General features: G+C 39.8%; 2 protein-coding genes across 2 annotated transcripts; both read left to right on the plus strand.

Annotated features, from left to right (window-relative positions):
* Positions 1 to 50: 50 nt before the first annotated feature.
* gal3st1a (galactose-3-O-sulfotransferase 1a) lies at positions 51 to 10257 on the plus strand. The gene is made up of 3 exons (XM_085179806.1): positions 51 to 1441; positions 7898 to 8048; positions 8309 to 10257. Exons 2-3 carry the CDS (start codon positions 7921 to 7923, stop codon positions 9450 to 9452), a joined length of 1272 nt encoding a protein of 423 aa, XP_085035932.1. The 5' UTR covers positions 51 to 1441; positions 7898 to 7920; the 3' UTR covers positions 9453 to 10257.
* A 4105-nt stretch (positions 10258 to 14362) lies between these two features.
* Positions 14363 to 23895, plus strand: lztr1 (leucine zipper like post translational regulator 1). The gene is made up of 20 exons (XM_085179797.1): positions 14363 to 14689; positions 14794 to 14990; positions 15078 to 15140; positions 15223 to 15279; positions 15671 to 15750; positions 15842 to 15950; positions 16701 to 16784; positions 16868 to 16925; positions 17033 to 17172; positions 17259 to 17460; positions 17907 to 18017; positions 18113 to 18205; positions 18661 to 18756; positions 19756 to 19939; positions 20036 to 20205; positions 21063 to 21346; positions 21579 to 21728; positions 22363 to 22468; positions 22582 to 22662; positions 23099 to 23895. Exons 2-20 carry the CDS (start codon positions 14839 to 14841, stop codon positions 23213 to 23215), a joined length of 2337 nt encoding a protein of 778 aa, XP_085035923.1. The 5' UTR covers positions 14363 to 14689; positions 14794 to 14838; the 3' UTR covers positions 23216 to 23895.
* The last annotated feature ends 195 nt before the right edge of the window (positions 23896 to 24090 follow it).

Consider the following 24090-nt stretch of genomic DNA (forward strand, 5'->3'; position numbering starts at 1 on the left):
GCTGACTCTTTTCAAAGCTGTGCATGGGTCAGACAAGATGGCAAAAGGTCGGAATATAATCTGGAATGCAAGGCTTAAGATTTCGCATCTGCAGAGGCTCAGGTCACGCTGCTGCCGAACCTCTTTGCTGATTGGTTAACACTTAAGTAGTGGGTGGTAATGACGAAGAACCACAAGACCAAAGCACCATCTCAGAGGGCAAAGGCTACACCCATCATACCCCTCCGCTCCTTGGTTTCCTCACACAGTTTGACACTCGCTGCAGCCTCTCATCCCTCGCTTAGGACCCAAATCTACATTCCTCACAAGCCCACCCAGTTCAAGTCTCAGCCTGGCACTCTGTTTGCCTACAGGCAGAACCACTCCCCGCTGAACAAAAACGGTGTTGTGCCTGAGCTTGATGAATGTGGGTTGACCAGCACAGATCAAGTCTGCCTTCCAAGAATCGAGAAATCAGTTTAGAGGAAGATGGAGCTCATGTGTAGTGTGGTTTGTTTTTTTGTTTCGTTTTGTTTTTTGGCCGGTATCTTGACAGCGTATTGCAACATCTGTACACAAAGCCAGATAGACTTGTCGCTCCAGTAATGTTCACTTTCTGCTAAAATGGTTGCCTGGGATGGCAGTTTCACATCAGAAGGTACCATGTGGTATAACTTGTATGTAGAGTTAAAATATTGATAGCCTTTAGTTAATGAATTGCAGATAAAGATAAGGGAGATTTAAAAGATCAATCCTTTGTAAATACAAGCTGGAGAAACTTATGTGCAGGTTTGTTGTGAAATATCAAATATCTGATCTGTGGTGTAAAATTTAACAACACATACTCGGTAGCCTTGATCAACTAGTACACTTGGTCTTTGTGCTCTGGATTTCTACATTTGTTTCTCTTATGCTGTTTTCTACCCCTCCTATCAGCTTGCAGCTCAGACTCCAGTGTCTACACTCAATGGTCTTTTGTATGTAGACACTGAATAGGCACTGTACAGTCTCACTCCTCCCTCACCAGTTCAACCTCCCTCCCTCTCACCCCTCCTCATTTACGCTTCCTAGCAAGTGCTTGTCCCTTGACACAATTACTGACGTCACAGGTGGCTTGATGAGCTTCCCTGCAGTGCTTTGTTCAACGTGATCAGTTTTGGAATCAAAAGTTGAGGGGGGAGGCAGCTGGCTGCCTGAAAGCATCAGGTGTGCGTACAGAGGCAGGGGGAGAAAGGAGAAGAGGAACAGCAATCAGATGAATGAGCTGCGCAGCACAGGACATGTGATAGGACAGCAGGACCGTGCTGGGTCAATAGCGGCATGTTTTTGTCACGATCAAGATACAAGGACAGCCGTTAGAGGGAGATGAACTTGTATTCATTTTTTGGGAACTGGGCGGACTAAATGATTCTGTCAATAAATTACCATTACCACTAGTTTGTCTTTGGACTTGCGCATAAGGGTAAGAATTTCTTCTCCGCTCTTTTCACAATAATCTTTTAGTAAGTCTCAATTCTAAGCATGTTGTACTTTTCCAACACCTTTTCTCCAGTGTTTTTGCACGAAATGCAGCGATTCAACTAAATCTAGTCATTGTTACCCTTAATGTTTACTCTTAAAACAATGTTATGCTCTGTCTTTTCAATTCCTTCTCATATAAATGGGGGAAAGAAAAAAAAAACAAACTTTGTAGTCCAGCTATGCAAAGCTCAAGATCCATGATAGATGAGGAAACATTCAGGAAAGTAAGTGAAGTATTGCTAATGTTGATCCTACCCAGGCGTGCATTTTTTATAAATCAAACTTTAGTGAAAATCTAAACATTACCCTCACAACTGAGTTTTTATTTATCCAGGCTGGTGTTTTGATATTATTGTGGGAAATGTTTTCACTGCACCTTTGCAGGCGAACAATCTATTCCCAACTTCAAACACAGTTACTTTTCTCTTCATGGACTTTTTACTAGATCTGCTTTAAACCTCAATCGAAAGCTGGCCTCAGTTCAAAAAAGAGATGAATACTTGACATAGTGGATACCAAGAAGCAATGACGTACTTCACAGTCAGGATTCTCTAAAGGAGCAAAAACACTGTCAGATTCAGTTCAGCACAGACAAACGCACACTGCCATGTGTGACTTACAATCATGACTAAAAGAAAAAATATTTAAGGAGTTATCCTTTGATCAGAAAAAGAGTGGACGCAGATGATCATTTTCTAATGGTAACCTAATTTAAAGCTGTTATTAGAAGGGTCACTGTAATAGGTTTATCTTTCTACATTATGCATAAAAATATAATTTTTAACAACTTTTGCTGTTACTTCATGAAGACACGAAATTATTGTGTGGGACCGTGTTTAATTGCCGCCGTGATGGTAGAGGAACCAGTAATCCAAGAATGTAAACGGCAACTCAAACAGAGTTGCACAGTGATGACATGTCTATGAAGCAGCAGCAGCACATAACAAGCAATTTAGTTCTCACAACACAGAGCTGTCCTATGCTGGCAACATGCCTCCCTGTATCACTGACTGGAACATTTACAGGCCAGGCCATAACACTCCTACAACTCTGAAACATTCGAGAATCTCTCCAGTTGGAGAGCTCCAAACATTCGGAATGCTTCTGTCCGTAAGGAGGTCAGCTCTGTATAATTCATATGTACAACTGTTACCAAAAGTACATGTACTTCTTGTAAGTCCTTGTACTTCTATATTTCTAATTCTTCTCCTGCTCTCTTTCACTATATAAGTCTGAAAATTTGACTAAACTGCAAAACTGTATTTAAACCTTTTGAGGATTGGGGGTGGAAAGGGGTAGTTTAATTTGGTAATTTTCTCTCTAAGCAATCTTATTCCACTAGTGGTTGACAAGTTGATACCAAAGAATACTATGTTTTGCTAAGCTGTGGTTAATTTTTAATTAAAAGAATGTATATGCATTGGGTTCACACTGGTTCAGATAATGTCACAAATTCCAGGTGGTGAGTTTCAACTCGTTACTTATGTAGCTGAGTGAGCAGATGGCTCACCTTACCGCAGGCTGCAGGAGGGAATGCAATATCACTTTCTGTGTTGATGCATTATTTATTTTACAGGAAGCTGAGAAACAAATATGTTGTTTTGTCATTCCTCATACAGTTCAAATTCTTTCTGTTTAAAATATTCATCAAATACACTTACATTATATACAGTATGTAGTATGTTACCGCTTATTCACACTCAACTTGGAAAAGGTGGAAATGCTTTGCTGCTTATGTATTTGAACAAGCTGGAACAAATTGTGAAACTACATTCACTGACTTCATTCACTTCACTGAGCATTTTGAAAGATTGTACTTATTGATCTGTACCTGCCTGCTCTTCGACAGGTCTCTGTTGAAAAAGAGATCTTAATCTCAGTAAAACTCTGTCTAAATAAACTAGACAGCCAAGGTTAACTATGTAAGTGTAACCTTTCCCTGTGGGTTCATATTCTTTAGCACCTTAAATTATAGGCCACACTATAGCACTGCTGTCCATGTAAAATTACTGGTTTGTAAACCTGCTATTAGTGAGCTTCTTTAATTTTTCATTTATTTATTTATTTTTACCAAAATAGCTGTTCTTCCTGCCCTCTGTCAGAGTGTTCCCATTGAGCAATACATGTACCAAAACCAGCGTTAAAGCTACGCATTTAGTGCTGCCTTTCCTAAATGACAAATGCAACTTTCACCTGCCTTTGTGGTGCATTTTTTTCCACTTTGCTCTTGTGTGCACTTCTGCACACACAACCGAATAAAGATTATAATCCCTGTAATCAAATTACAATTAAATAACCAAGAAACTATCTAAATCAATCATTTCAAGTGTTCTTGTAATGCTGTGTCAGCGACACACCCGCTGAGGAACAAACTCTGCTTGGTGATTCTGTTTTGAGACGTGAAGCTAGAGACACCAGCAACCATAGATAATTGTCTTCCAGGGTCCAGAGCAGGCAACATTGAGGGAACCCTAAAACTCCTGGCTAAAGATAAACGTAAATTTGTAAAATTATAATTCACATCAACAGTAAAGACACTTGGTTAAGTCAATCGAAGGTCACTAAAATTAATATTAAATCAATGTGTAACTTTGCCAAAAGAATATCGAACTCTGTAGTTTTCTCTGGTCCCCAATCGCACCAGTAGTGATGTGTTTAGCTGCATGTTTTTCTTAATTTGCCTACTGTCTGAGTGGTGTCCAAAATAATTATGTATGTTTTACAGATAACTGGGAAACTTTCTAGGGCAAACCTGGTCTTGTTAAGACAGATGACACTAGGGCTGCCACAAACGATTATTTTGATAGTCGGCTAATCACCGATTATTTTTGCGATTAGTCGACTAATCAGATCATGCATCCATTGGACATAAAATGTACAGCTTACTGCACAAGCATACATCTGCTCTTATATAACTATCATTAGCTTGCTAACTAAAAATAAAGACAACATGATAGTTTATTAAATTTTAATGAAATTTGCAGATTGTTTCAGGGAAGTTTAATAAACTCCTTGCTATCTAAAATATAACGGGACACCGGAGTTTATTCTCCAGCATCTCACACTTTTGATAATCAGTTGCCTGCTTGACATTTGTTCAGCTGTGTAAAAACTATAACTTTAATCTCAGCCAAACCGATTTACTCAGGAACAAATAAAATACTAAAAAAAAAGCCAAACAATAACATTTTTAAGTTATCTAAATGACTTATATATATTTAACCTGTGTAGTGAAAGACGGCGGTGGGTTTGAAAATGATTTGCAGGGAGTCCGGTGTTCTCACGGGCTCTAGTGAGCCTTGCCCCCGGCTAGCTATCGAGCTGGTGGGTAACAGACGTCTCCGAAAACGTCGGAGCGCTTTTGAAAATATGTGGTGTCGTGATAAACTGAGCAAATATTTGAGGTTTACACAGTTACATTCTCGCCTGAAAATATGTTAAACGTTTATTTTGTGACCCAGAAACAATAAGAGTAATATTAAAACTAACTAGCTGCCGCCATTGTTGGAAACTGAGCTGGGCTGCGCTATGAATTCTGGGACACAGCTCCTTCTTCTTCGGGGTTTGAAGAAGATGCAGTGCTGCCATCTTCTGTTTTAGTCCCTTATTACACTCTTAAATCCTACTACTTATTCCTGCGTCTTTTGTGATCTTACAAAGCTTCAAACGACGTGTTGACTATTAAATCAGTCGTCGACGATTTTGATAGTCGACATAATCGTGACTAGTCGACTAATCGTGGCAGCCCTAGATGACACACATCCCACTTTGGATAAACCAGCTCTCATTTTTATGAATCTGGCCAAATTGATTAAACTCCCCAAAACATGACTATCCAGAGTTGAGACCAGGAAGCAAAGTTGCAGGCTTACATTTCTCCCTGCAGCTTCTTTCTTCCTGCTATACCCCTGTGAGACTGTGTCTGCTCCCCCCCCCCCCCCCCCCCCCCCCAAAAAAAAAACAAATGGTAAATCAGCAAAAAACAATTTAAACATAAAAAAAAATCACAAAGGAGGAACAATATATCACATACAACTGTACCAAAGAGTAAACAGTGAGTTGTGAGTTAATAAACGTTAGGTCTCTCTCTTCTAAGTCCCTGTTAGTACATGCATTAATCATTTGTCAACAAATGGTTTCCCATGCCTTACAGAAACCTGGTTACAGCAGGATGATTATGTTAGTTTAAATCAATACTAACTTTTTATTTGTTGTTATCTATCATCCACCTGAGCCTGAGTTTCCATTTGATTACTCAGACTTTTTATCTGATTTAGTGCTCAAATAAAATATTTATTGTGAGTGATTTTAACATACATGTAGATACTGAACTTAACCTCTTCTCTCAAAATGTAAAAGAACCCATCCACCACTTTAACCACACTCTAGGTCTTCTTCTAACTTATTCTACAGAAACTGAACATTTAACAATATTTCCCCAAAACCCTCTATTGTCGGATATTTTCCAACATTTAAATTTACAATAAAGGATCACACAGAATTGGGGAATACATTTCATCACAGTACATGTCTTTTTGAAGGTGCTGTAACTAAATTTAAAGATACAATTCCCCCAGTTTTATCTTCTTCAGTGCCTTGTGCCTGCAGAGTGCAGAGCAGGTACCTGATCTTTAATCCCACAGAATTGATTATCTTGTTAATAATTTTACATCTTCAATGCATTTGAATCTGGATACTATAGAACCTCTGAAAAGAGAATCTCAAATTAGAAAAACTTGACTCCGTTGTATAACTCTCAAATGCACACCTTAAAACAGATAACTTGTAAGCTGGAGAGGAAATGTTGTCTCGCTAATTTAGAAGATCATGATTTAGCCTGGAAAGTAGTTTGTTGCTCAAAAGCCCTCCACAAAGCTAGAACATCTTACTCGTCTTCACTGATGAAGAAAATAAGAGCTCTAGATTTCTCTTCATCATTGTGGCCAGGCTGACAAAAAGTCAGAGCTCTGTTGAGTCAAGCATTCTTTTAATCTTAACTACTTCATGAATTTCTTTACAAATAAAATCCATCCATCCATTCTTTCACTTGGCAAATTCAGGGTTACAGGGGTGCTGGAGCCTGTCCCAGCTACCGTAGGATGAGAGGTGTTTGTTGCAGGGTGAACACAAAGAGACAGACAACCATTTGCATTCACATTCAAATCTATGGGAAAGTACCCTGAGGTAACTCACACAGACACGGGGAGAACATGCAAACTCCACACAGAAAGACCCTGGCAGAAGATGGTGGAACCCAGGACCTTCTCACCGTGAGGCAACAGGGCTAACCACCCTGCTATTGTGCTGCCTAAAAATGTATCCATTAGAGAAAAAATTACTCATGACCATTTTAAAAACATTACATTGTGTACAGCTTCTTTCAATACCATTGATATTTATCTAGAGTCTTTTTCTCCAGTTGATCTTTCTGAATCAACTCCAGCTCATCACAGTACTGAAAAAGCATTAGTGAAAGTTCCAAATGATCTTCTTATGGCCTCTGATAGCGGACTCATCATGCTGGATCTCAGGGCAACATTAGATACTGTTGATCATAATATTTTATTACAGCAATCAGAGCATGTTGTCATTACTGTAAAAATTTTTTTTTTTTTTACAGTGATTAGAGCATGCCATAGGCATTAAAGGCCCTGCACTGCAGTGGTTTGAATCATATCTAGCTAACAGACTTTTTTGATGTAAATTTAGAGTCCTCTTAAGGCTAATTATGGAGTTCCACAGGGTTTTGTGTTAGTTCCACTTCTGTTTATGCATGCTTCCCTTAGGCAGTATCAATAGAAGACATAGCATACATTTTCACTGCTATGCAGATGATACCCAACTTTATCTATCCATGATGCTGTATTGTACAATGCGCAAAAAATCTTATATAGATGGTTAGACGTTGTCTAACTAGATGCTTACTCTGGATGGCATTGCCTTGGTCTCCAGTAACGCTGTGAGGAATCTTGGAGTTGTTTTTGAACAGAATATGTAGCTTGATGTGCATATTAAACAAATATGTAGACGCTTTCTCCCATTTGCACAATATCTCTCAAATTAAAAATATCCTGTCTCAGAGTGGTGATGAGAAACAAGTTGATTATTACTATAGACTACTGTCATTATTTTAATTGCAATTTTAATTGTAATTAATTATCATCAGGGTGTCTTAAAAACTCCCGGAAAAGCCTTCAGTTGATCCAAAATGCTGCAGCAGGAGTATTGACCGGGTTTAGAAAGAGAGAGCATATTTCTCCTTTACTGGATTCTCTTGATTGGCTTTTTGTCAAATCCAGAATCGAATGATCCTACAAGATTTTGAATAATCAGGCCCCATTTCATCTTACAGACCTCATATTATGAGGATGAAGAAGAGATTTGTTCTGCGTTTCAGGTGAGCTGTTCTTCTGCTGGACCATGACTGGCAAGCAAAGAATCCAATGGAGGTCCATGTGCAAAAGCCTGGTCCTGGGTACATTTCTGACAAGCTGCATGATCCTTGTTTACTGCCTCTCCACCCCACAAGTCCACTTCAGTCTGCCTGAGTAAGATGGTGTGGATGTGTTCTGTAGAAACCCTCATGTAAAATTTGCATTTGTCTGCAAGGAATATATTTCACATTCAATTATTTAAGTGTTTAAAAAATGCAAAACTGAAGTTGTTTTTAAAAACAAATATTTTCTTTCTAGTTTCACAAGTGCGATGGGTTGGTGCTTTTGTTTATTTTGTGTCATATCATATTTAGAGATAATTTCCACAAAACCCCATATGTCTTTATAGTTTGTTCTCCTTTTCCTCTATATAGAGTTCCGGTGCCCTATTCCTGCGCCCACCGTCCAACACAGTCCCACCACAAACCAACCATCAACAATTCAGACACTGCCTACACCTGTGCTCCTAAAGTTGATATCATGTTCATGAAGACCCACAAAACAGCCAGCAGCACCTTCCTTAACATCCTTTTCCGATTTGGAGAGAAACACCAGCTGAAATTTGCTTTTCCCGACAGCAGAAATGACTTCTTCTACCCATCTGTTTTCCAGCGCTCCCATGTTAAAGACTACAGACCGGGAATGTGTTTCAATATTATCTGTAATCACATGCGCTTCAATGCACCTGAAGTGTCCAAGTTGCTGCCTGTGGACACATCCTACATCACCATTCTGCGAGACCCTGCAGAGCTTTTTGAATCCTCCTTCCACTACTTTGGCCGCCTGGTGCCTTTTACTTGGAAGATACCAGGTGACAACAAGCTGACTGAGTTCCTACGTGATCCCCACAAGTACTTTGATCCAGAGAGTTTCAACTCTTACTACCTCAAGAATCTGCTGTTTTTTGACTTTGGACTGGACAACTCTCTGGATGTGAATGATCCGCGAGTGGAAGAAGGAATCAAATTCATCAGTGACCGTTTTCAGCTGGTCATGTTAGTGGAACACTTTGAGGAATCACTCATCCTGCTAAAGGATGCCCTCTGCTGGGAGATGGATGATTTGCTCTTCTTTAAGCTCAATATCCGTAAGGGATCCACTGTGTCTAAATTTACTCCTGAGCTGAGAGCTAGGGCCCTTGAGTGGAATGCTATTGATTGGAAGCTATACCAGCATTTTAATCAAACTTTCTGGAAGAAAGTAGATATGTACGGGCGGAAGCGTATGGCTGCGGATGTGGCAGAGCTCAAGAAGAGGAACAAAGAGATGACATCTATCTGCATTGAGGGTGGCCATGCTGTAGATGCTGGCAGCATCCAAGAGACAGACATGCAGCCCTGGCAGCCAATCGGAGAGAAGTCTATCATGGGCTATAATTTAAAAAAGAATATAGACAAAGCACATCGGAAGCTGTGTCGCAAGATGTTAATGCCTGAGATTCAGTACTTAACAGAGCTTGGGGTGAACCTTTGGATTACCAAGTTGTGGGGCCATGTCCGAGATATAATTAACTGGTAACTGAGTGTGTGAGCAACAGGGGCCAATTTAAATCTGAAACACTGTATTAAGAAGTACTGCATGGCTGACAGAATGGGAGGTTAATGACGTATCATATTTCCTGTCTCTTTGCCTGTTTGAATTGTACATGATTGTGCACTGTGATGTACATCATGAGAGCTTGAGAAAAAAAAAAGTTATGCTCTACAAATAGTGAATCAGTTTACTACATGCAGCCGAGGCTTAGTATTCTCCACTATGAGTCCGTTTAATTGTTCTTACTCTCAGATGTCAGCTTGTTCTAATGGAGCACTTGACGTAACTATGAAGTTCACAATGACGTTCTAAAGCACGTTGATGGATTGATAAGAAATATTTATTTTGAAAACATGGCAGGAGTATCAGTTGGTTTGAAGTAAATGAAGTCTTTGACGTTCATCTGAAAAAGTCAAAACATTTCACTCCTAAGTGACTGATTCCCCACTAAGGACTGAAATATATGTGAAAATATGCAACTACTTTACTATCTGTGGAGGACAAAATCAGTCATGATTTTAAAAAGTATGTGAATCTCTCTCTCATTCATATATATGTATGTATGTATGTATGTATGTATGTGTGTGTGTGTGTGTGTGTGTGTGTGTGTGTATATATATACACAGTGGGGCAAAAAAGTATTTAGTCAGCCACCGATTGTTGCCAAGTTCCCCCACTTAAAATGATGACAGAGGTCAGTAATTTGCACCAGAGGTACACTTCAACTGTGAGAGACAGAATGTGAAAAAAAAAAAAATCCATGAATTCACATGGTAGGATTTGTAAAGAATTTATTCGTAAATCAGGGTGAAAAATAAGTATTTGGTCAATAACAAAAATACAACTCAATACTTTGTAACATAACCTTTGTTGGCAATAACAGAGGTCAAACGTTTACTATAGGTCTTTACCAGGTTTGCACACACAGTAGCTGGTATTTTGGCCCATTCTTCCATGCAGATCTTCTCAAGAGCAGTGATGTTTTGGGGCTGTCGCCGAGCAACACGGACTTTCAACTCCCGCCACAGATTTTCTATGGCGTTGAGGTCTGGAGACTGGCTAGGCCACTCCAGGACTTTCAAATGCTTCTTACGGAGCCACTCCTTTGTTGCCCGGGCGGTGTGTTTTGGATCATTGTCATGTTGGAAGACCCAGCCTCGTTTCATCTTCAAAGTTCTCACTGATGGAAGGAGGTTTTGGCTCAAAATCTCACGATACTTGGCCCCATTCATTCTGTCCTTAACACGGATCAGTCGTCCTGTCCCCTTGGCAGAAAAACAGCCCCATAGCATGGTGTTTCCACCCCCATGCTTCACAGTAGGTATGGTGTTCTTGGGATGCAACTCAGTATTCTTCTTCCTCCAAACACGACGAGTTGAGTTTATACCAAAAAGTTCTACTTTGGTTTCATCTGACCACATGACATTCTCCCAATCCTCTGCTGTATCATCCATGTGCTCTCTGGCAAACTTCAGACGGGCCTGGACATGCACTGGCTTCAGCAGCGGAACACGTCTGGCACTGCGGGATTTGATTCACTGCCGTTGTAGTGTGTTACTGATGGTGACCTTTGTTACTTTGGTCCCAGCTCTCTGCAGGTCATTCACCAGGTCCCCCCGTGTGGTTCTGGGATCTTTGCTCACCGTTCTCATGATCATTTTGACCCCACGGGATGAGATCTTGCGTGGAGCCCCAGATCGAGGGAGATTATCAGTGGTCTTGTATGTCTTCCATTTTCTGATGATTGCTCCCACAGTTGATTTTTTCACACCAAGCTGCTTGCCTATTGTAGATTCACTCTTCCCAGTCTGGTGCAGGTCTACAATTCTTTTCCTGGTGTCCTTCGAAAGCTCTTTGGTCTTGGCCATGGCGGAGTTTGGAGTCTGACTGGTTGAGGCTGTGGACAGGTGTCTTTTATACAGATGATGAGGTCAAACAGGTGCCATTCATACAGGTAACGAGTGGGGGACAGAAAAGCTTCTTACAGAAGACGTTACAGGTCTGTGAGAGCCAGGGATTTTCCTTGTTTGAGGTGACCAAATACTTATTTTCCACCCTGATTTACGAATAAATTCTTTACAAATCCTACCATGTGAATTCATGGATTTTTTTTTTCACATTCTGTCTCTCACAGTTGAAGTGTACCTCTGGTGCAAATTACTGACCTCTGTCATCATTTTAAGTGGGGGAACGTGCACAATCGGTGGCTGACTAAATACTTTTTTGCCCCACTGTATATATATATATATATATATATATATATATTTTTTTTTTTTTAAACGAATGGCATTAGCTATCAGTCTACTTGAGAGTCCTATCACTACAAATTCTATATCAAATCATCATTAATGTTATCAACTATAAACGTGCTTCTCCATGTCTGTCATGTAATATGTTTAATAAATAACAACAGAGGAATCAATAAATGAAAGAGCCATTAAAAATGATGGAATTAGCAGTAAAAATACCTTAATTTTATAGGATAAATGTTGCATTTTCTTCATGTGAGAACTTTACTGTTCCGTTTTTGTTTGCTGCTTATATCTCAGTGATAATCAACAATAATGTGTTGCTCTTGCCAGTTGTTTTGGGAGGTAAAGTGACAATGTGATGTGACTTGTGTAGAGAGCAGGCAAATAACCTAAAACATATGTCTGTCAAGTAAGGTCTTACCTAAATGTACAATGACCAAGAGTGTCAAACACCACTCGCATGTCTACACGGCCTTATTATCAGAACCACTTATAAGAAATGCAATTTCATTTCATTAATTTATGTTTTGTTAATGCTCTTCATCATTTGTTTAACTCTTTAGTTTTGTAAATTCACCTATAATATTTAGGCAGTATTTCTTTCCATTCAGTATTGCTTATTCTTAGTGTTTTGTATTATTAATGATTTGATTTTAGCTAATGTGCAATTTCCTGATTTTGTCCTCCATACAATAATCCATTGTTACTAGCAATATATGATAAGCTAAGTCTCAGAATAAAATGAAATGTAATATTGTTTATTTAAAACAACCATTTAATTTTGTTGAATGCCCTGGGATTATTCTGAATGAATGTACACGAAGTCTCAACATCTCTGAAAATAAATGAGAAATATCTGTTCCTAAAAATGGTGGGTTAAGATAGATGGCCATATTGTATCAGCCTATGGATGGGTGAATAATATTTCAACAAGTTTCCTGTTAAAATGAGCATTTGGTGCAGATAATGCCTCAAAATTGTAGTGGTTCCAAACTGACCTAATAAAGCATTTATTTTGAAGATCAGTGTTAGAAAATTGTAATTAAATCCAATGCGATTTGCTGTTGTAAAATAAAAAATAAAACATGACAAGTTCAATGAGGATGGTTATGTTTTTAACAAAAACTGCATGATCACAATATGTTTTCATTGCTTGGAGATGTCCTTAACATTTGTGTTAAGACAGTTATAGACTTACAAACACTGTTAAGTCTACGGTTTTACATACCAGGATGTACTGTAATGGAAAAAAATATGTAACCCTTGACAGGAATTAAAATTTGACAAATAAAACCTGAAATGAACGACATTTGACATATTACACTGTGCCATTATTGATAATTAAAAGATTACACCTTTCATTTCTGACTTTATTGGAATTGAGAGGTTTATTAGCAGCAGTGAAGCTAATCAAACCCACTTGATTAATTGAATGGAGTGCGTCTGCGGAGGGTGAAAACCTCTCTCCCTGTCCAAATAGAAACACACATGCTGACCGACATATTGGCGGGAGAATAAAGTATGCTTAAAGTTACATTATAACTTAGTAGACTACAGATTGCACTCAACTGAGGCCTTTTTCTTGAGCTTGATTTAGACTTCTGTGGGAAATCTAAATTCTAATTTACAATTTAACCCAAAGCCCATCTTAACCCCACACCCCAACTTTCCACGCCTTTCAAGTCACTGCAGACTGTGTTGCCCTGACCTGTAGTTATATTTCTCGGGACTCGCAAATCAGGTTATGTGGAAAGTTACAGCACAGATTAAAAGGAGTTTCCGGTTACAATGTAAGTTATAATGTAGATTTCCAGCTAGAGCATTAACCTTCCCAGCTAAACTGCATATTCGCTAGCTACGGTGGCTGCTATAGGACAAACATGTTTTAGGCAAGAGCGATAAAGCGGGCATGAAACACTGCATTTGTTGAGACAAATTTACACCATGGAGCCCTGCTCTAAACTTTTTAGAGAATGTTTGTTTTATTTTATCACAACAAAGACGGTCACTGCGTTGTTTGGTTGGTTGCTGTTAATAGATTGTTAGTTTATGTTAGCTAACTCGTGATCAAGTGGGAACCAATAACTTACTAAAGTTTTAGTTTCCTTGAAAGAGAGCCTGTTTAAGTTCGGTGTATAAAAAAAAAAATCCACGTTAGTCTTCTTCTTTTGTAAAATAATAATTTCCAAGCCAAAACAATATTTTTTTCTTTTGTCTGTTGCATACATCAATCTCATACAGACATGCTTATGGATGTCAGGATTCCCGATCATGCTTTTGTGGTGTGATGCGCATGTGGTAACCCTGTATGTTGTAAATTCAAACATGATATGCTTGGGAAAAGAGAATATTTTAATGCATATAATACTGCATTAAAATTATCTCTATAATAATTGCTGCTACCAGGGGCAGCAATGAGTGACTGCTGCTTTTTTAGTTTTAGTTTACTTATTTTCTTTCTTTGCTTAACGTGCTTTAAAATCTTTAATTTCAAAGACTCTTTAACAAATTCCAGCTTTGAAGACGGTGCTAAATCTATGACAGGTTTTTAGAGTAGGACTCCAAAGTGTAAATTTGTATAGTGTTTCATGTCAACTTCAAATGTGCACATACTACTCAAGATTACAGGACTGAAAGCATTTTGACTCCGCCTTTTTAACATTACAGGAAGTGAAGTACCCGCAGCATACAGGGTTGTGGGGGGCGTGGATTTACCACTGCTTTTGATTTCTTGGTGTTGTTTTTTTGTCTGTGTAATATCATGACATCGTAGGTATCGAACCGGTTGGCCAGATGTTTTAGCGCAATGTTAGCGTTGTTCGTTAACTTGTCGTTTTCGTCTTCATGTTGCTAGTTTTGGGGCGTAGCACTAGCTAGAGGCTAGCTAGCTAGCCAGGTTTAGCTGAGCTTTTTTGTAGCTAACAGTTCTCTGGAGGACAACAGCCTTAATCTTTAACAAAGAAGACTTGGGTAAGAGTAGTACCAATGTCACTCCAGATTTACATGTAGTGACAGAAGTATTAGCACTTGTGCTGGGGCATTAACAGCGTCGTTAACCGTTCACGTCCCTGCAGATGAGTGGCCCTGACATCTAATTGAGCCGGGGAGTTAGCAAAAACATGTCCTGTAAGTCAACTAAAGTGGCTCCGAGTGTTGATTTCGACCACAGCTGCTCTGACAGCGTGGAATATTTGACACTTAATTTCGGCCCATTTGAGACTGTTCATCGCTGGAGAAGACTCCCTCCATGCGATGAGTTTGTTGGTGCAAGGTAAGATGTGGACAGATGAGCAGCAGCAGCATCTTCACTCAAACTGAATACCTGTGGTCTTACTGAACTTCATGCGGCTTCACGCAGGCGCAGCAAGCACACTGTGGTGGCTTACAGAGATGCAATATATGTGTTCGGGGGAGATAATGGGTAAGGGCTACAAGACTTCTGCAGACATTTTTCAGATATATGTATTATTATATGTATGTGAGAATTCTGTGTCACCCAACAGCAAAAACATGCTGAATGATCTGCTTCGCTTTGATGTGAAGGACTGTTCCTGGTGTCGGTAAGGCTATAGCCTCACAGCCACAGTTGATTTGATTTTACTTCGTTGCAATACATATCACAATCCACGGAATAACCTAGACTAACACATACTTATGACTGATGACTGAATGTAGTGTAAAGCGCTTTGGGGTCCATAGGGACTAAGTAAAGCGTTATACAAATACAGGCCATTTACCATTTTACCATTTACATTTTAAGACCATCATAGTGTGCATGCAGTGAGTATCAGAACAAGGAGCACTAAAAAGTAATCATAAAGATCAGCTTATTTCAGACACTTTTTGAAAGTATTACAATACAAGACACCAAATCAGCCAGAGTATATATAGAACATACACAATCCTAACCGTATAATAAAATAAAAGTTGACACATGTCTATAATTCACAGAGCTTTCACCACTGGAACGCCACCTGCCCCCAGATACCACCACTCAGCTGTGGTCTATGGCAGCAGCATGTTTGTATTTGGTAAATCCTTCATTATCTATAAAAATCCTTTATTTTATCCATTTTAAACTCTGGTGGCATTTCTGTAATGTTCAACTTTGATATTTTCTAGGGGGCTACACTGGAGACATTTACTCAAATTCAAACCTGAAAAATAAAAATGACCTTTTTGAGTACAAGTTTGCTACAGGACAGTGGACTGAATGGAAAGTGGAGGGAAGGTAATGTATTAACTCGTTTCTTTTTAATAATGACCAAACATTGTCATTGTTATTGTGTGCCATGATATTATTGTATCTTGCCTCCGTGGTTCCCACCCTTAATACTTTAGGGTCAGGTGTGTCGAACTCCAGGCCTCGAGGGCCGGTGTCCTGCAGGTTTTAGATCTCACTCTGGGTCAACACATCTGAATCAAATTATTAGTTCATTACCAGGCCTCTGGAGAACGTCAAGACATGTTGAGGTCATTTAGCCATTTAAATCAGCTGTGTTGGACACATCTAAAACTTCCAGGACACCGACCCTCGGGGCCTGGGGTTCAACACCCGTGCTTTAGGTTGTCTGGAGGATAAAATATGTTGGAAAAACTGTGGGCTGGTTTCGCATGTGCCTTTATGTTTACTGGCTAAACTAAAACTTTGGAGGACCTCACACTGTGCACAGTTGCCTTCTACTATGTCCTAGCATGAAAGCCCCCCCAATTCCAAAATCCTCTATTCTTTGCAAAATTGCTGATAAAAGTTAAGCCCACCTCCTTCAAAAATTAATTTAAGGTTCAAATTAATCCCATAGTATCGCTAATCCTCAGTCTTGCAGTCTGCTTAGTTTAATCCAGGACAAGCAAAATCTACAACTGTTTTAAGTCTTTGCAAGGCCCTTTGAGGTACAGAGGCAAATAAAAATTTAGTCTGGGACTATACTTAAGTGTTGTCTGTGAAACTAGTCCTAAAAATCCTGCATCTCTGTTCTAGCTTGCCAGTGGCCAGATCTGCACATGGGGCCACAGTCTACAGTGATAAACTCTGGATATTTGCCGGTTATGATGGAAATGCCAGGTATGTATGAATTTTTTATTTCATTTTCTGCAGATGTATTTGTTTTTGTGCATAACCTTGGTGACTATTTCGCCCACGTATAGGTTGAACGACATGTGGACCATCAGTCTGCAGGACCGAGAGCACGCGTGCTGGGAAGAGGCATGTTTCATTCATTTTCACAACAAAAGAGAACAACATTTAAAGTTAAAGACTCAGAAACTCTTGGTAATTGTTCACGTCTGTCTTTGTGTCTTTGTGTCCATCAGATCGATCAGAGTGGTGAAATTCCCCCGTCTTGCTGCAACTTCCCTGTCGCCGTATGCAGGGACAAGATGTTTGTGTTTTCTGGACAGAGTGGAGCCAAAATTACTAACAACCTCTTTCAGTTTGAGTTCCAAGGCCACATGTAAGCAGCACCCTTTTTTATATCATTCAGCTACTTATACTATATTTACCAGCATTACCCGACACTCATAACTCCCATGTTCTCAGGTGGACACGTATACCAACCGAACATTTGCTGCGGGGCTCCCCTCCACCTCCGCAGAGGCGCTATGGACACACTATGGTTGCCTTTGACCGGCACCTGTATGTATTTGGAGGTGCTGCTGACAACACCCTGCCCAATGAGCTGCACTGCTATGATGTTGACTCTCAGACCTGGGAGGTGATCCAACCCAGCCATGACAGTGAGGTATGAAAAAATTTGGAAAATGTTCATTGTGTTTGTGATATCATTCATTTGTTGACACAAAGAACTATGTTAGTAGATATGGAGGTGGATGAATGATATCACAAATATTATTTATTAGTACAGTAAATTATTAAACGAGAACACTTTGTTCCTGTACGCTCCATTCCTATCTATTATACTATTTCTTTATGTAATGCAAACACAATATGTTTGGAAAGGCTGTTGAGTGATGAGCCATTTTGAGTTTACTTACTTTACATTCTTTTCGTTGCTGTAGACAGTCTGCATTTTGTTGCTGAAATTTGTGCAAGACAATTTATATTATTGTAAATCATAGTGGTATGGTGTTCCTTTTGTGTCACCCCAGATAGGAATATAAAACACATTTAGGTGGATTTTACAGATATGTAATTAAACTATCTTTTTTTGTTTTTGTTTTTTCTCAGATGCCCAGTGGGAGGCTCTTCCATGCTGCTGCTGTGATTCTGGATGCCATGTACATCTTTGGCGGGACTGTGGACAACAATGTCCGCAGTGGGGAGATGTACAGATTCCAGGTTGGTGTCAAATCACCTCATTGCTGAGATATACCACCATAGTTAAAAAGTCTGTCCTGCCTTAAGATTGATTGCTAAAACTTTCACTTTTGTAGTTTTCATGCTACCCAAAGTGTACCCTCCATGAGGATTATGGCAAACTGTGGGAGAACCGTCAGTTCTGTGATGTGGAGTTTATTCTGGGCGAGGTGAGTTTTCATTGCTGTAAAACTGGAAGCCAAGCCTCTAAAGTGCTGATTAAAATTTCAAGGTGGGGTGCCGGTTTAACTACATGGGTTGAGTAGGTTACCAGTATGCTCTGAGGTTGTTGCATGGGCCTAGGTTCAAATCTGTCCCAGGCACCTTTGCTGCATGGCTTCCCCCTGCCCTCTTCCCCAGCTTTCTCAACTGTCTTCTTGTAATAAAAATGGTAAATGGCCTGTATTTGTATAGCGCTTTACTAGTCCCTAAGGACCCCAAAGCGCTTTACACATCCAGTCATCCACCCATTCACACACTGGTGATGGCAAGCTACATAAAGGCTCACAAACCCAAAGGCAATTCTTGAAATTCATGGTGACTCGCACATGATCTGCCAAACTTTTTTTTTGTTGTTGTTGTTGTTTTTTTCCACTTGTCTGACTCATTGTTGTCTTGTTTGCAGAGTGAAGAGAGAGTCTTGGGGCATATCGCCATAGTGACTGCAAGATGTCAGTGGTTGCGGAAGAAAATCCTGCAGGCTCGAGATAGGCAGCGACAGGTTAGGACAATGCACCAAGTGCATCTCCTCTGACACTGTGTTAGAGGAGTCAGTGATCTCAGAAGATATTTATAAATATGAAAAATCAGGCTGATTCCACATCTTGGAAATCAGAAACACGGTGAAATGGTGACACAACTTCGAGCACCTGTGTCACAATTCAAATATTAAATGGCTCAAAACTGCACAAAAAGCTGAAAAGTTTAGAATTGAATCCACATCCTCCAACCTGCACTCTTCAAGCTGTGCGGCATCATGAAATGAAACACCTTTTTAAAACAATGAACACCGCAAGAGGAGAAACAATTAGTCGTGATCACATCATGATTGGTTGGTTTCCATCTCCACTGAAATAGGTTAGAGTTATAGAGGTTATTGTCATAAAGAAAGAGTAATGATTTGGTAATTATCTGTAATAAAAGGCTAGTGTTTGGTATTTGTCCAACAATAGTGTTGAAGGGGAAAATCAAGGAGTTATTGCTCGTATTTTTTCAGACACTCATATTTATAGAAAATTAACTCAGTTCAGACTTAATGCGTAAAGTGAAGCTGCAAATGTAATCATTTTAGTTCATTTTCAGCTCATCCGCCATGGCGAGGCGTCTGTCGTCAGTCCACAGTTCACAAGAATATCTAGTCCTACAGTATTCGTCAGAACTGAATCAAATTTAAAGGTTGACCTAATTGGGTCTTCACCCAAATTGTGCACAAAGTCAAGGTCCCAGTTACCATTTTATGGGCAGTAACCCGTGAAATGTAATGGACTGGATGATGAGCTACATTCTCTAAATTTCAGTTTTATGAAAAGTCAGTGAGGCTTTCACTACAGAAAAGGTGCGGCAGCATAAATATTGCACATTTAATGCTTTAATGAACATATTTATCTAAGCTTGTAGGTCTGAGGCATCAAGATATATAATGTAAGCATTTGTAAGAGTAATGGGTCACTGGTGTATTCACTGAGCCAGAATGATAATTGCATACTTTACTGTCTTACAGAAGACAAAACAGGAGAGCAGTGAGGATGAAGGAGCAGCTGGAGGCCCAAAGGATATGCCAGCAGGCAACAGGCCATCGGGCACACAGCCGCTGCTGGAGGTATCCATCAGAGAAGCGGAGGCTCAGCCTTTTGAAGTCTTAATGCAGTTTCTCTACACAGACAAGATCCAGTACCCTCGCAGAGGTACCACTCTGCTCATGCTTCTCACGCTTGGTTGTTACCAGTCTTGCTGCAAAAGAGAGGGAAAATGTTTATTCTTGTGTGTATCTGTCTACACAGGTCATGTGCAGGATGTTCTCCTGATTATGGATGTGTACAAACTGGCCCTTAGCTTTAAGCTTTCCCGGCTGGAGCAGCTCTGTGTGCAGTACATTGAAGCATCAGTCGACCTGCAGAATGTTCTCAGTGTCTGTGAAAATGCCAACAAACTGCAGCTCGACCAGCTCAAGGTACGTCCAGATTAAATGTTAACAGATGAAAAACGTCTTATACTGACCTCTAGTGGTTAAAGTTTCTAAATTTTACTGATTTTCAAACTGTTGGGCTGGAACATGGACGACCATGGTAAAAAGATGGAGTGAGGCCAAGTTAAATGAATATGACTTTAGTCTGGAAAATAAACAAACAAGAGTTTACGGATGCTGTCCTGCTAACATGACTGTAGCTCAGGTGGCAGAGCAGGTCAGCCACTAATCAGAAGGTCGGTGGTTCGATCCCAGGCTGCCTCCTGGCTGCATGTCAAACATCCTTGGGCAAGACACTAACCCCATGTTTGCCTACTGGTGGTGGTCAGAGGGCCCGGTGGCGCCAGTGTCCGGCAGCCTCGCCTCTGTCAGTGCGCCCCAGGGCAACTGTGGCTACAATGTAGCTTGCCATTGCCAGTGTGTGAATGGGTGAATGACTGAATGTAGTGCTTTGGGGTCCTTAGGGACTGAGTAAAGCGCTATACAAATGCAGGCCATTTACCATTTTACCATTTACATTTTGTTCATTAAAACTCAAAAAAAGTTGTTTCTGATTGTTTAAAACTTATATATCTTCCAAATTGAGTTGATTGGTTCAGCTGCCCGTCACTACCAGATCTACTGCCCATTTGCGCATGTGCGAAGGTAACTCTATTTGGACAAACTGCCCGAAATGCGTTGACAGAAACATTTCAGGGATTTTGAGTCATTCTGTGCTCCAGATGCGTTAATTTTTTTTTTATCGTGTTAGTCGTGATGACGGCTTGATCTGCGTTAACGCTTTAATTTTGACAGTACTAGTTATTATGACACTAATACCAACATCTTTTGTCTTTCTTCAGGAACATTGCCTTAATTTTGTGGTTAAGGAGTCACACTTTAACCAGGTTATCATGACAAAAGAGTTCGAGCATCTCTCCACTCCCCTGATAGTGGAGATTGTGCGACGAAAGCAGCAGCCTCCTCCTAGGGTGTACTCTGACCAGCCTGTGGACATCGGGACCTCCCTGGTGCAGGACATGAAGGCCTACCTGGAGGGAAGCGGCTTTGAGTTTTGTGACATTATTCTGCTGTTAGATGGTCACCCACGGCCTGCACACAAAGCCATACTAGCAGCTCGGTCCAGGTAGATCAGCGTAGATTTTATGGATGGGTTGTTTTGTTTTGTATTTTTGGTATCTTACTTAAGATGAATTTGATTTAATGTGGATTTTATGCTCCTGTGCCGATAGTTGCCTCTAGGTCTACTACTACTAGAGTCTAGAGTAGATTTGATTGCTTTCTGTAATGGCTTGATGTTGTATCACAGTTGGTCATGGTCCATTTCAGCTTATCCTTTTGATACTGTTACTCCTCAGTTACTTTGAGGCAATGTTCCGCTCCTTCATGCCCGTGGACGGTCAAGTAAATATATCCATTGGTGAGATGGTCCCGAGTAAGCAGGCCTTTGAGTCGATGCTGCGTTATATCTACTATGGTGACGTGAACATGCCTCCAGAGGATTCCCTGTATCCTTCTCAATTGTAGAGTTTTTTGGTTTTGTTTTTTTTTAACGTTAACATTAACGTCTGCAAATATAAATAAAAATGAAATGAGTAACTTAATTGAAGGCAAAGATAGCCTGTGAAATAATAATAATTCGTTAATGAATTTCTGTCTAAAAAGAGACCTCAATACTTTTCTTCTGTTCAGATCCTTAAAAAAAACAACATATTCCTACAGAGACATGTGTATCGAGTACAGTTTGTATCACTAACAGTAAAACTGCTGGCTCGTCACAAAAGAACTCAATATTTAACATAAAAAAAAGGTGTGAACTTTTTATCTGTAAGTTAGAAGATGGCGATGTTTAAGTTAAGAGTTAGTGTTGGTTAATGTTTAGAAATGGTTTATAAGTAAATAAGATCAGGGAAACAATGAAATAATTCATAAATGTGTCAATGCCAGAAACAAAATAAGGCCTAAAATGTTTCTGTTATGAAGTTGTTAAATTTGCAGTTTCATATAGTGAGTTTCTAAATCACACTGAAGCTTTTTTGAAAATTAAGCCACATGGGTTGTCGAAGCACCTGGGCTTACTTTTGGTTAACGTGAGTTTCATTGCGGTAAACTTGGTTTACATCCTTGACCCTAGATTAACAGCTATCTGTTTGCTGCACCATATTACTATGGGTTTTCTAACAACAGACTGCAGGCTTACTGCAAGCAGAATCTCGAGATGAACGTCACTGTGGAGAATGTCTTGCAGGTATTGTGCTTTCTCCCAGGGGGAGCAGTGACCTAATTGGACAATGCAGTCTCTCACTTTTGTACAAAATAAATCATTTCTTCACTCACTTCTCTCTCGCTATCCTCCCTCAGATTCTTGAGGCAGCTGATAAGACCCAGGCTCTGGACATGAAGAAGCACTGTCTCCACATTATTGTCCACCAGTTCATCAAGGTGGGTGGGCTTGTATCCGAAGCCCTGGGGGTTTGCTGCCCACTCACTGCAGCTGAGCTAACCCTCTAGTCCCCTCTTCTTTGCGGGAGACTGACACCTTTGGCCTCTTAGTGGATCACCCTCCATCTTCTGCGTGAAGAGGAGACTGTTTACAGGCTGGCCGGCTGTACAAGCACCTCATCGCAATGAGATGAGGTGTCGCTCTGATTATTGTTTGTTATCCAAAGGAACAAAGAAGCACTCAGTTTTCACTTTACTTCACTGGAGTGTTAGCTCTGCTGTATTTCTGTTAAGCTTTTATCTTCTTTTTATCTTTTATCTTCATTTTGTTGTGCATGAGCAATCAAGTGCTGCTTATTCCCCATTTTTGACTCATTGTCTTATCTTAATTTGCTGTTCTTTTTTTCATTTTTTTTGTTCTCCTCCCCTCCCAAAGGTATCCAAGCTCCCCAACCTGAGGTCTCTCAGCCAGCTGCTGTTGTTGGACATCATTGAGTCGCTAGCCACACACATATCAGACAAACAGTGTGCCGAGATGTGCTCCGATATTTAGGACGGCTCTTTTCTACTCTTGCAGAAGCCATACATCCCTGCTCCACCTAATCATTCCTTGCATGTGTCATACCCCATTCAACTGATGCCTTTTATCCACACTGTATCGAGTTGCTGTTGTTGTTGTTGTTGTTGTTTGTCCCTCTGCATCTCAGCGAGGAATGAAATCAGTGAAGGAACCAGATTGTACCTAGAATTGTTAAATAGTGTAAAATGATCTTTTCATGTATAACTCTGCTTTTATTTATTTTGTACAGACAGACCTTTTTTGCAAAGAGATTATTCTGCTCACTGTTGCTTTTGCTTTTTTTTTTTTTTTTTGATAAATATACAGGTTACTGTAACATTTCATAATTGTGACAATAGAAATGGATTCAATTTCATCAGATGTATCATCTCAATAAAACATCATCTATTAAAGTCAAATGGGTTATTTATCTAAATCTCTATTCATTTAAGTTTGTATTATTTACATATGTCTTTTGTGGTAAAGTAAAGAATCCAAATCATATGAAAATAATTATACTATATCTCTGTGTTAAGTACTGTTGCTGGTACATGTCTTTGTGATAATTCTTACCATTAACAAAATCTGTGTATCCTACAATACTGAACTTAGTATTTAGTGATATTATTCTGTTATCATGCACTTGAAGCCTTAATAAATCTCTTACAGAATGAGTCATGTGTTCTGTGTCTGTGCTCTGATTCACCAGTATACCAACATGATCGAAGTTTGTGCTCAACCATTTTGTCAGTTAATCAATAAACACAAAGGAATGTGTCAAAAAACTGAAGTTTTTCTGAAACCACAGAATTGATTGATTTAACCTCTCTTTAGAAGCTATTGTCACGTTGTGTTATCACGAATCTTCT

Source organism: Neolamprologus multifasciatus, chromosome 12, assembly GCF_963576455.1.
Source record: "Neolamprologus multifasciatus chromosome 12, fNeoMul1.2, whole genome shotgun sequence".
NCBI classification, from domain to species: Eukaryota; Metazoa; Chordata; class Actinopteri; order Cichliformes; family Cichlidae; genus Neolamprologus; species Neolamprologus multifasciatus.

Bases quoted from the DNA above. Each gene is read 5' to 3' on its own strand.
- gal3st1a (XM_085179806.1), top strand. From the start codon at position 7,921: ATGACTGGCAAGCAAAGAATCCAATGGAGGTCCATGTGCAAAAGCCTG. The intron at 8,049-8,308 runs GTAAGATGGTGT...TCCTCTATATAG, and splicing joins GTCCACTTCAGTCTGCCTGA to AGTTCCGGTGCCCTATTCCT.
- lztr1 (XM_085179797.1), top strand. From the start codon at position 14,839: ATGTCCTGTAAGTCAACTAAAGTGGCTCCGAGTGTTGATTTCGACCAC. The intron at 16,785-16,867 runs GTATGTATGAAT...GCCCACGTATAG, and splicing joins GGTTATGATGGAAATGCCAG to GTTGAACGACATGTGGACCA. The intron at 20,206-21,062 runs GTACGTCCAGAT...GTCTTTCTTCAG, and splicing joins TGCAGCTCGACCAGCTCAAG to GAACATTGCCTTAATTTTGT.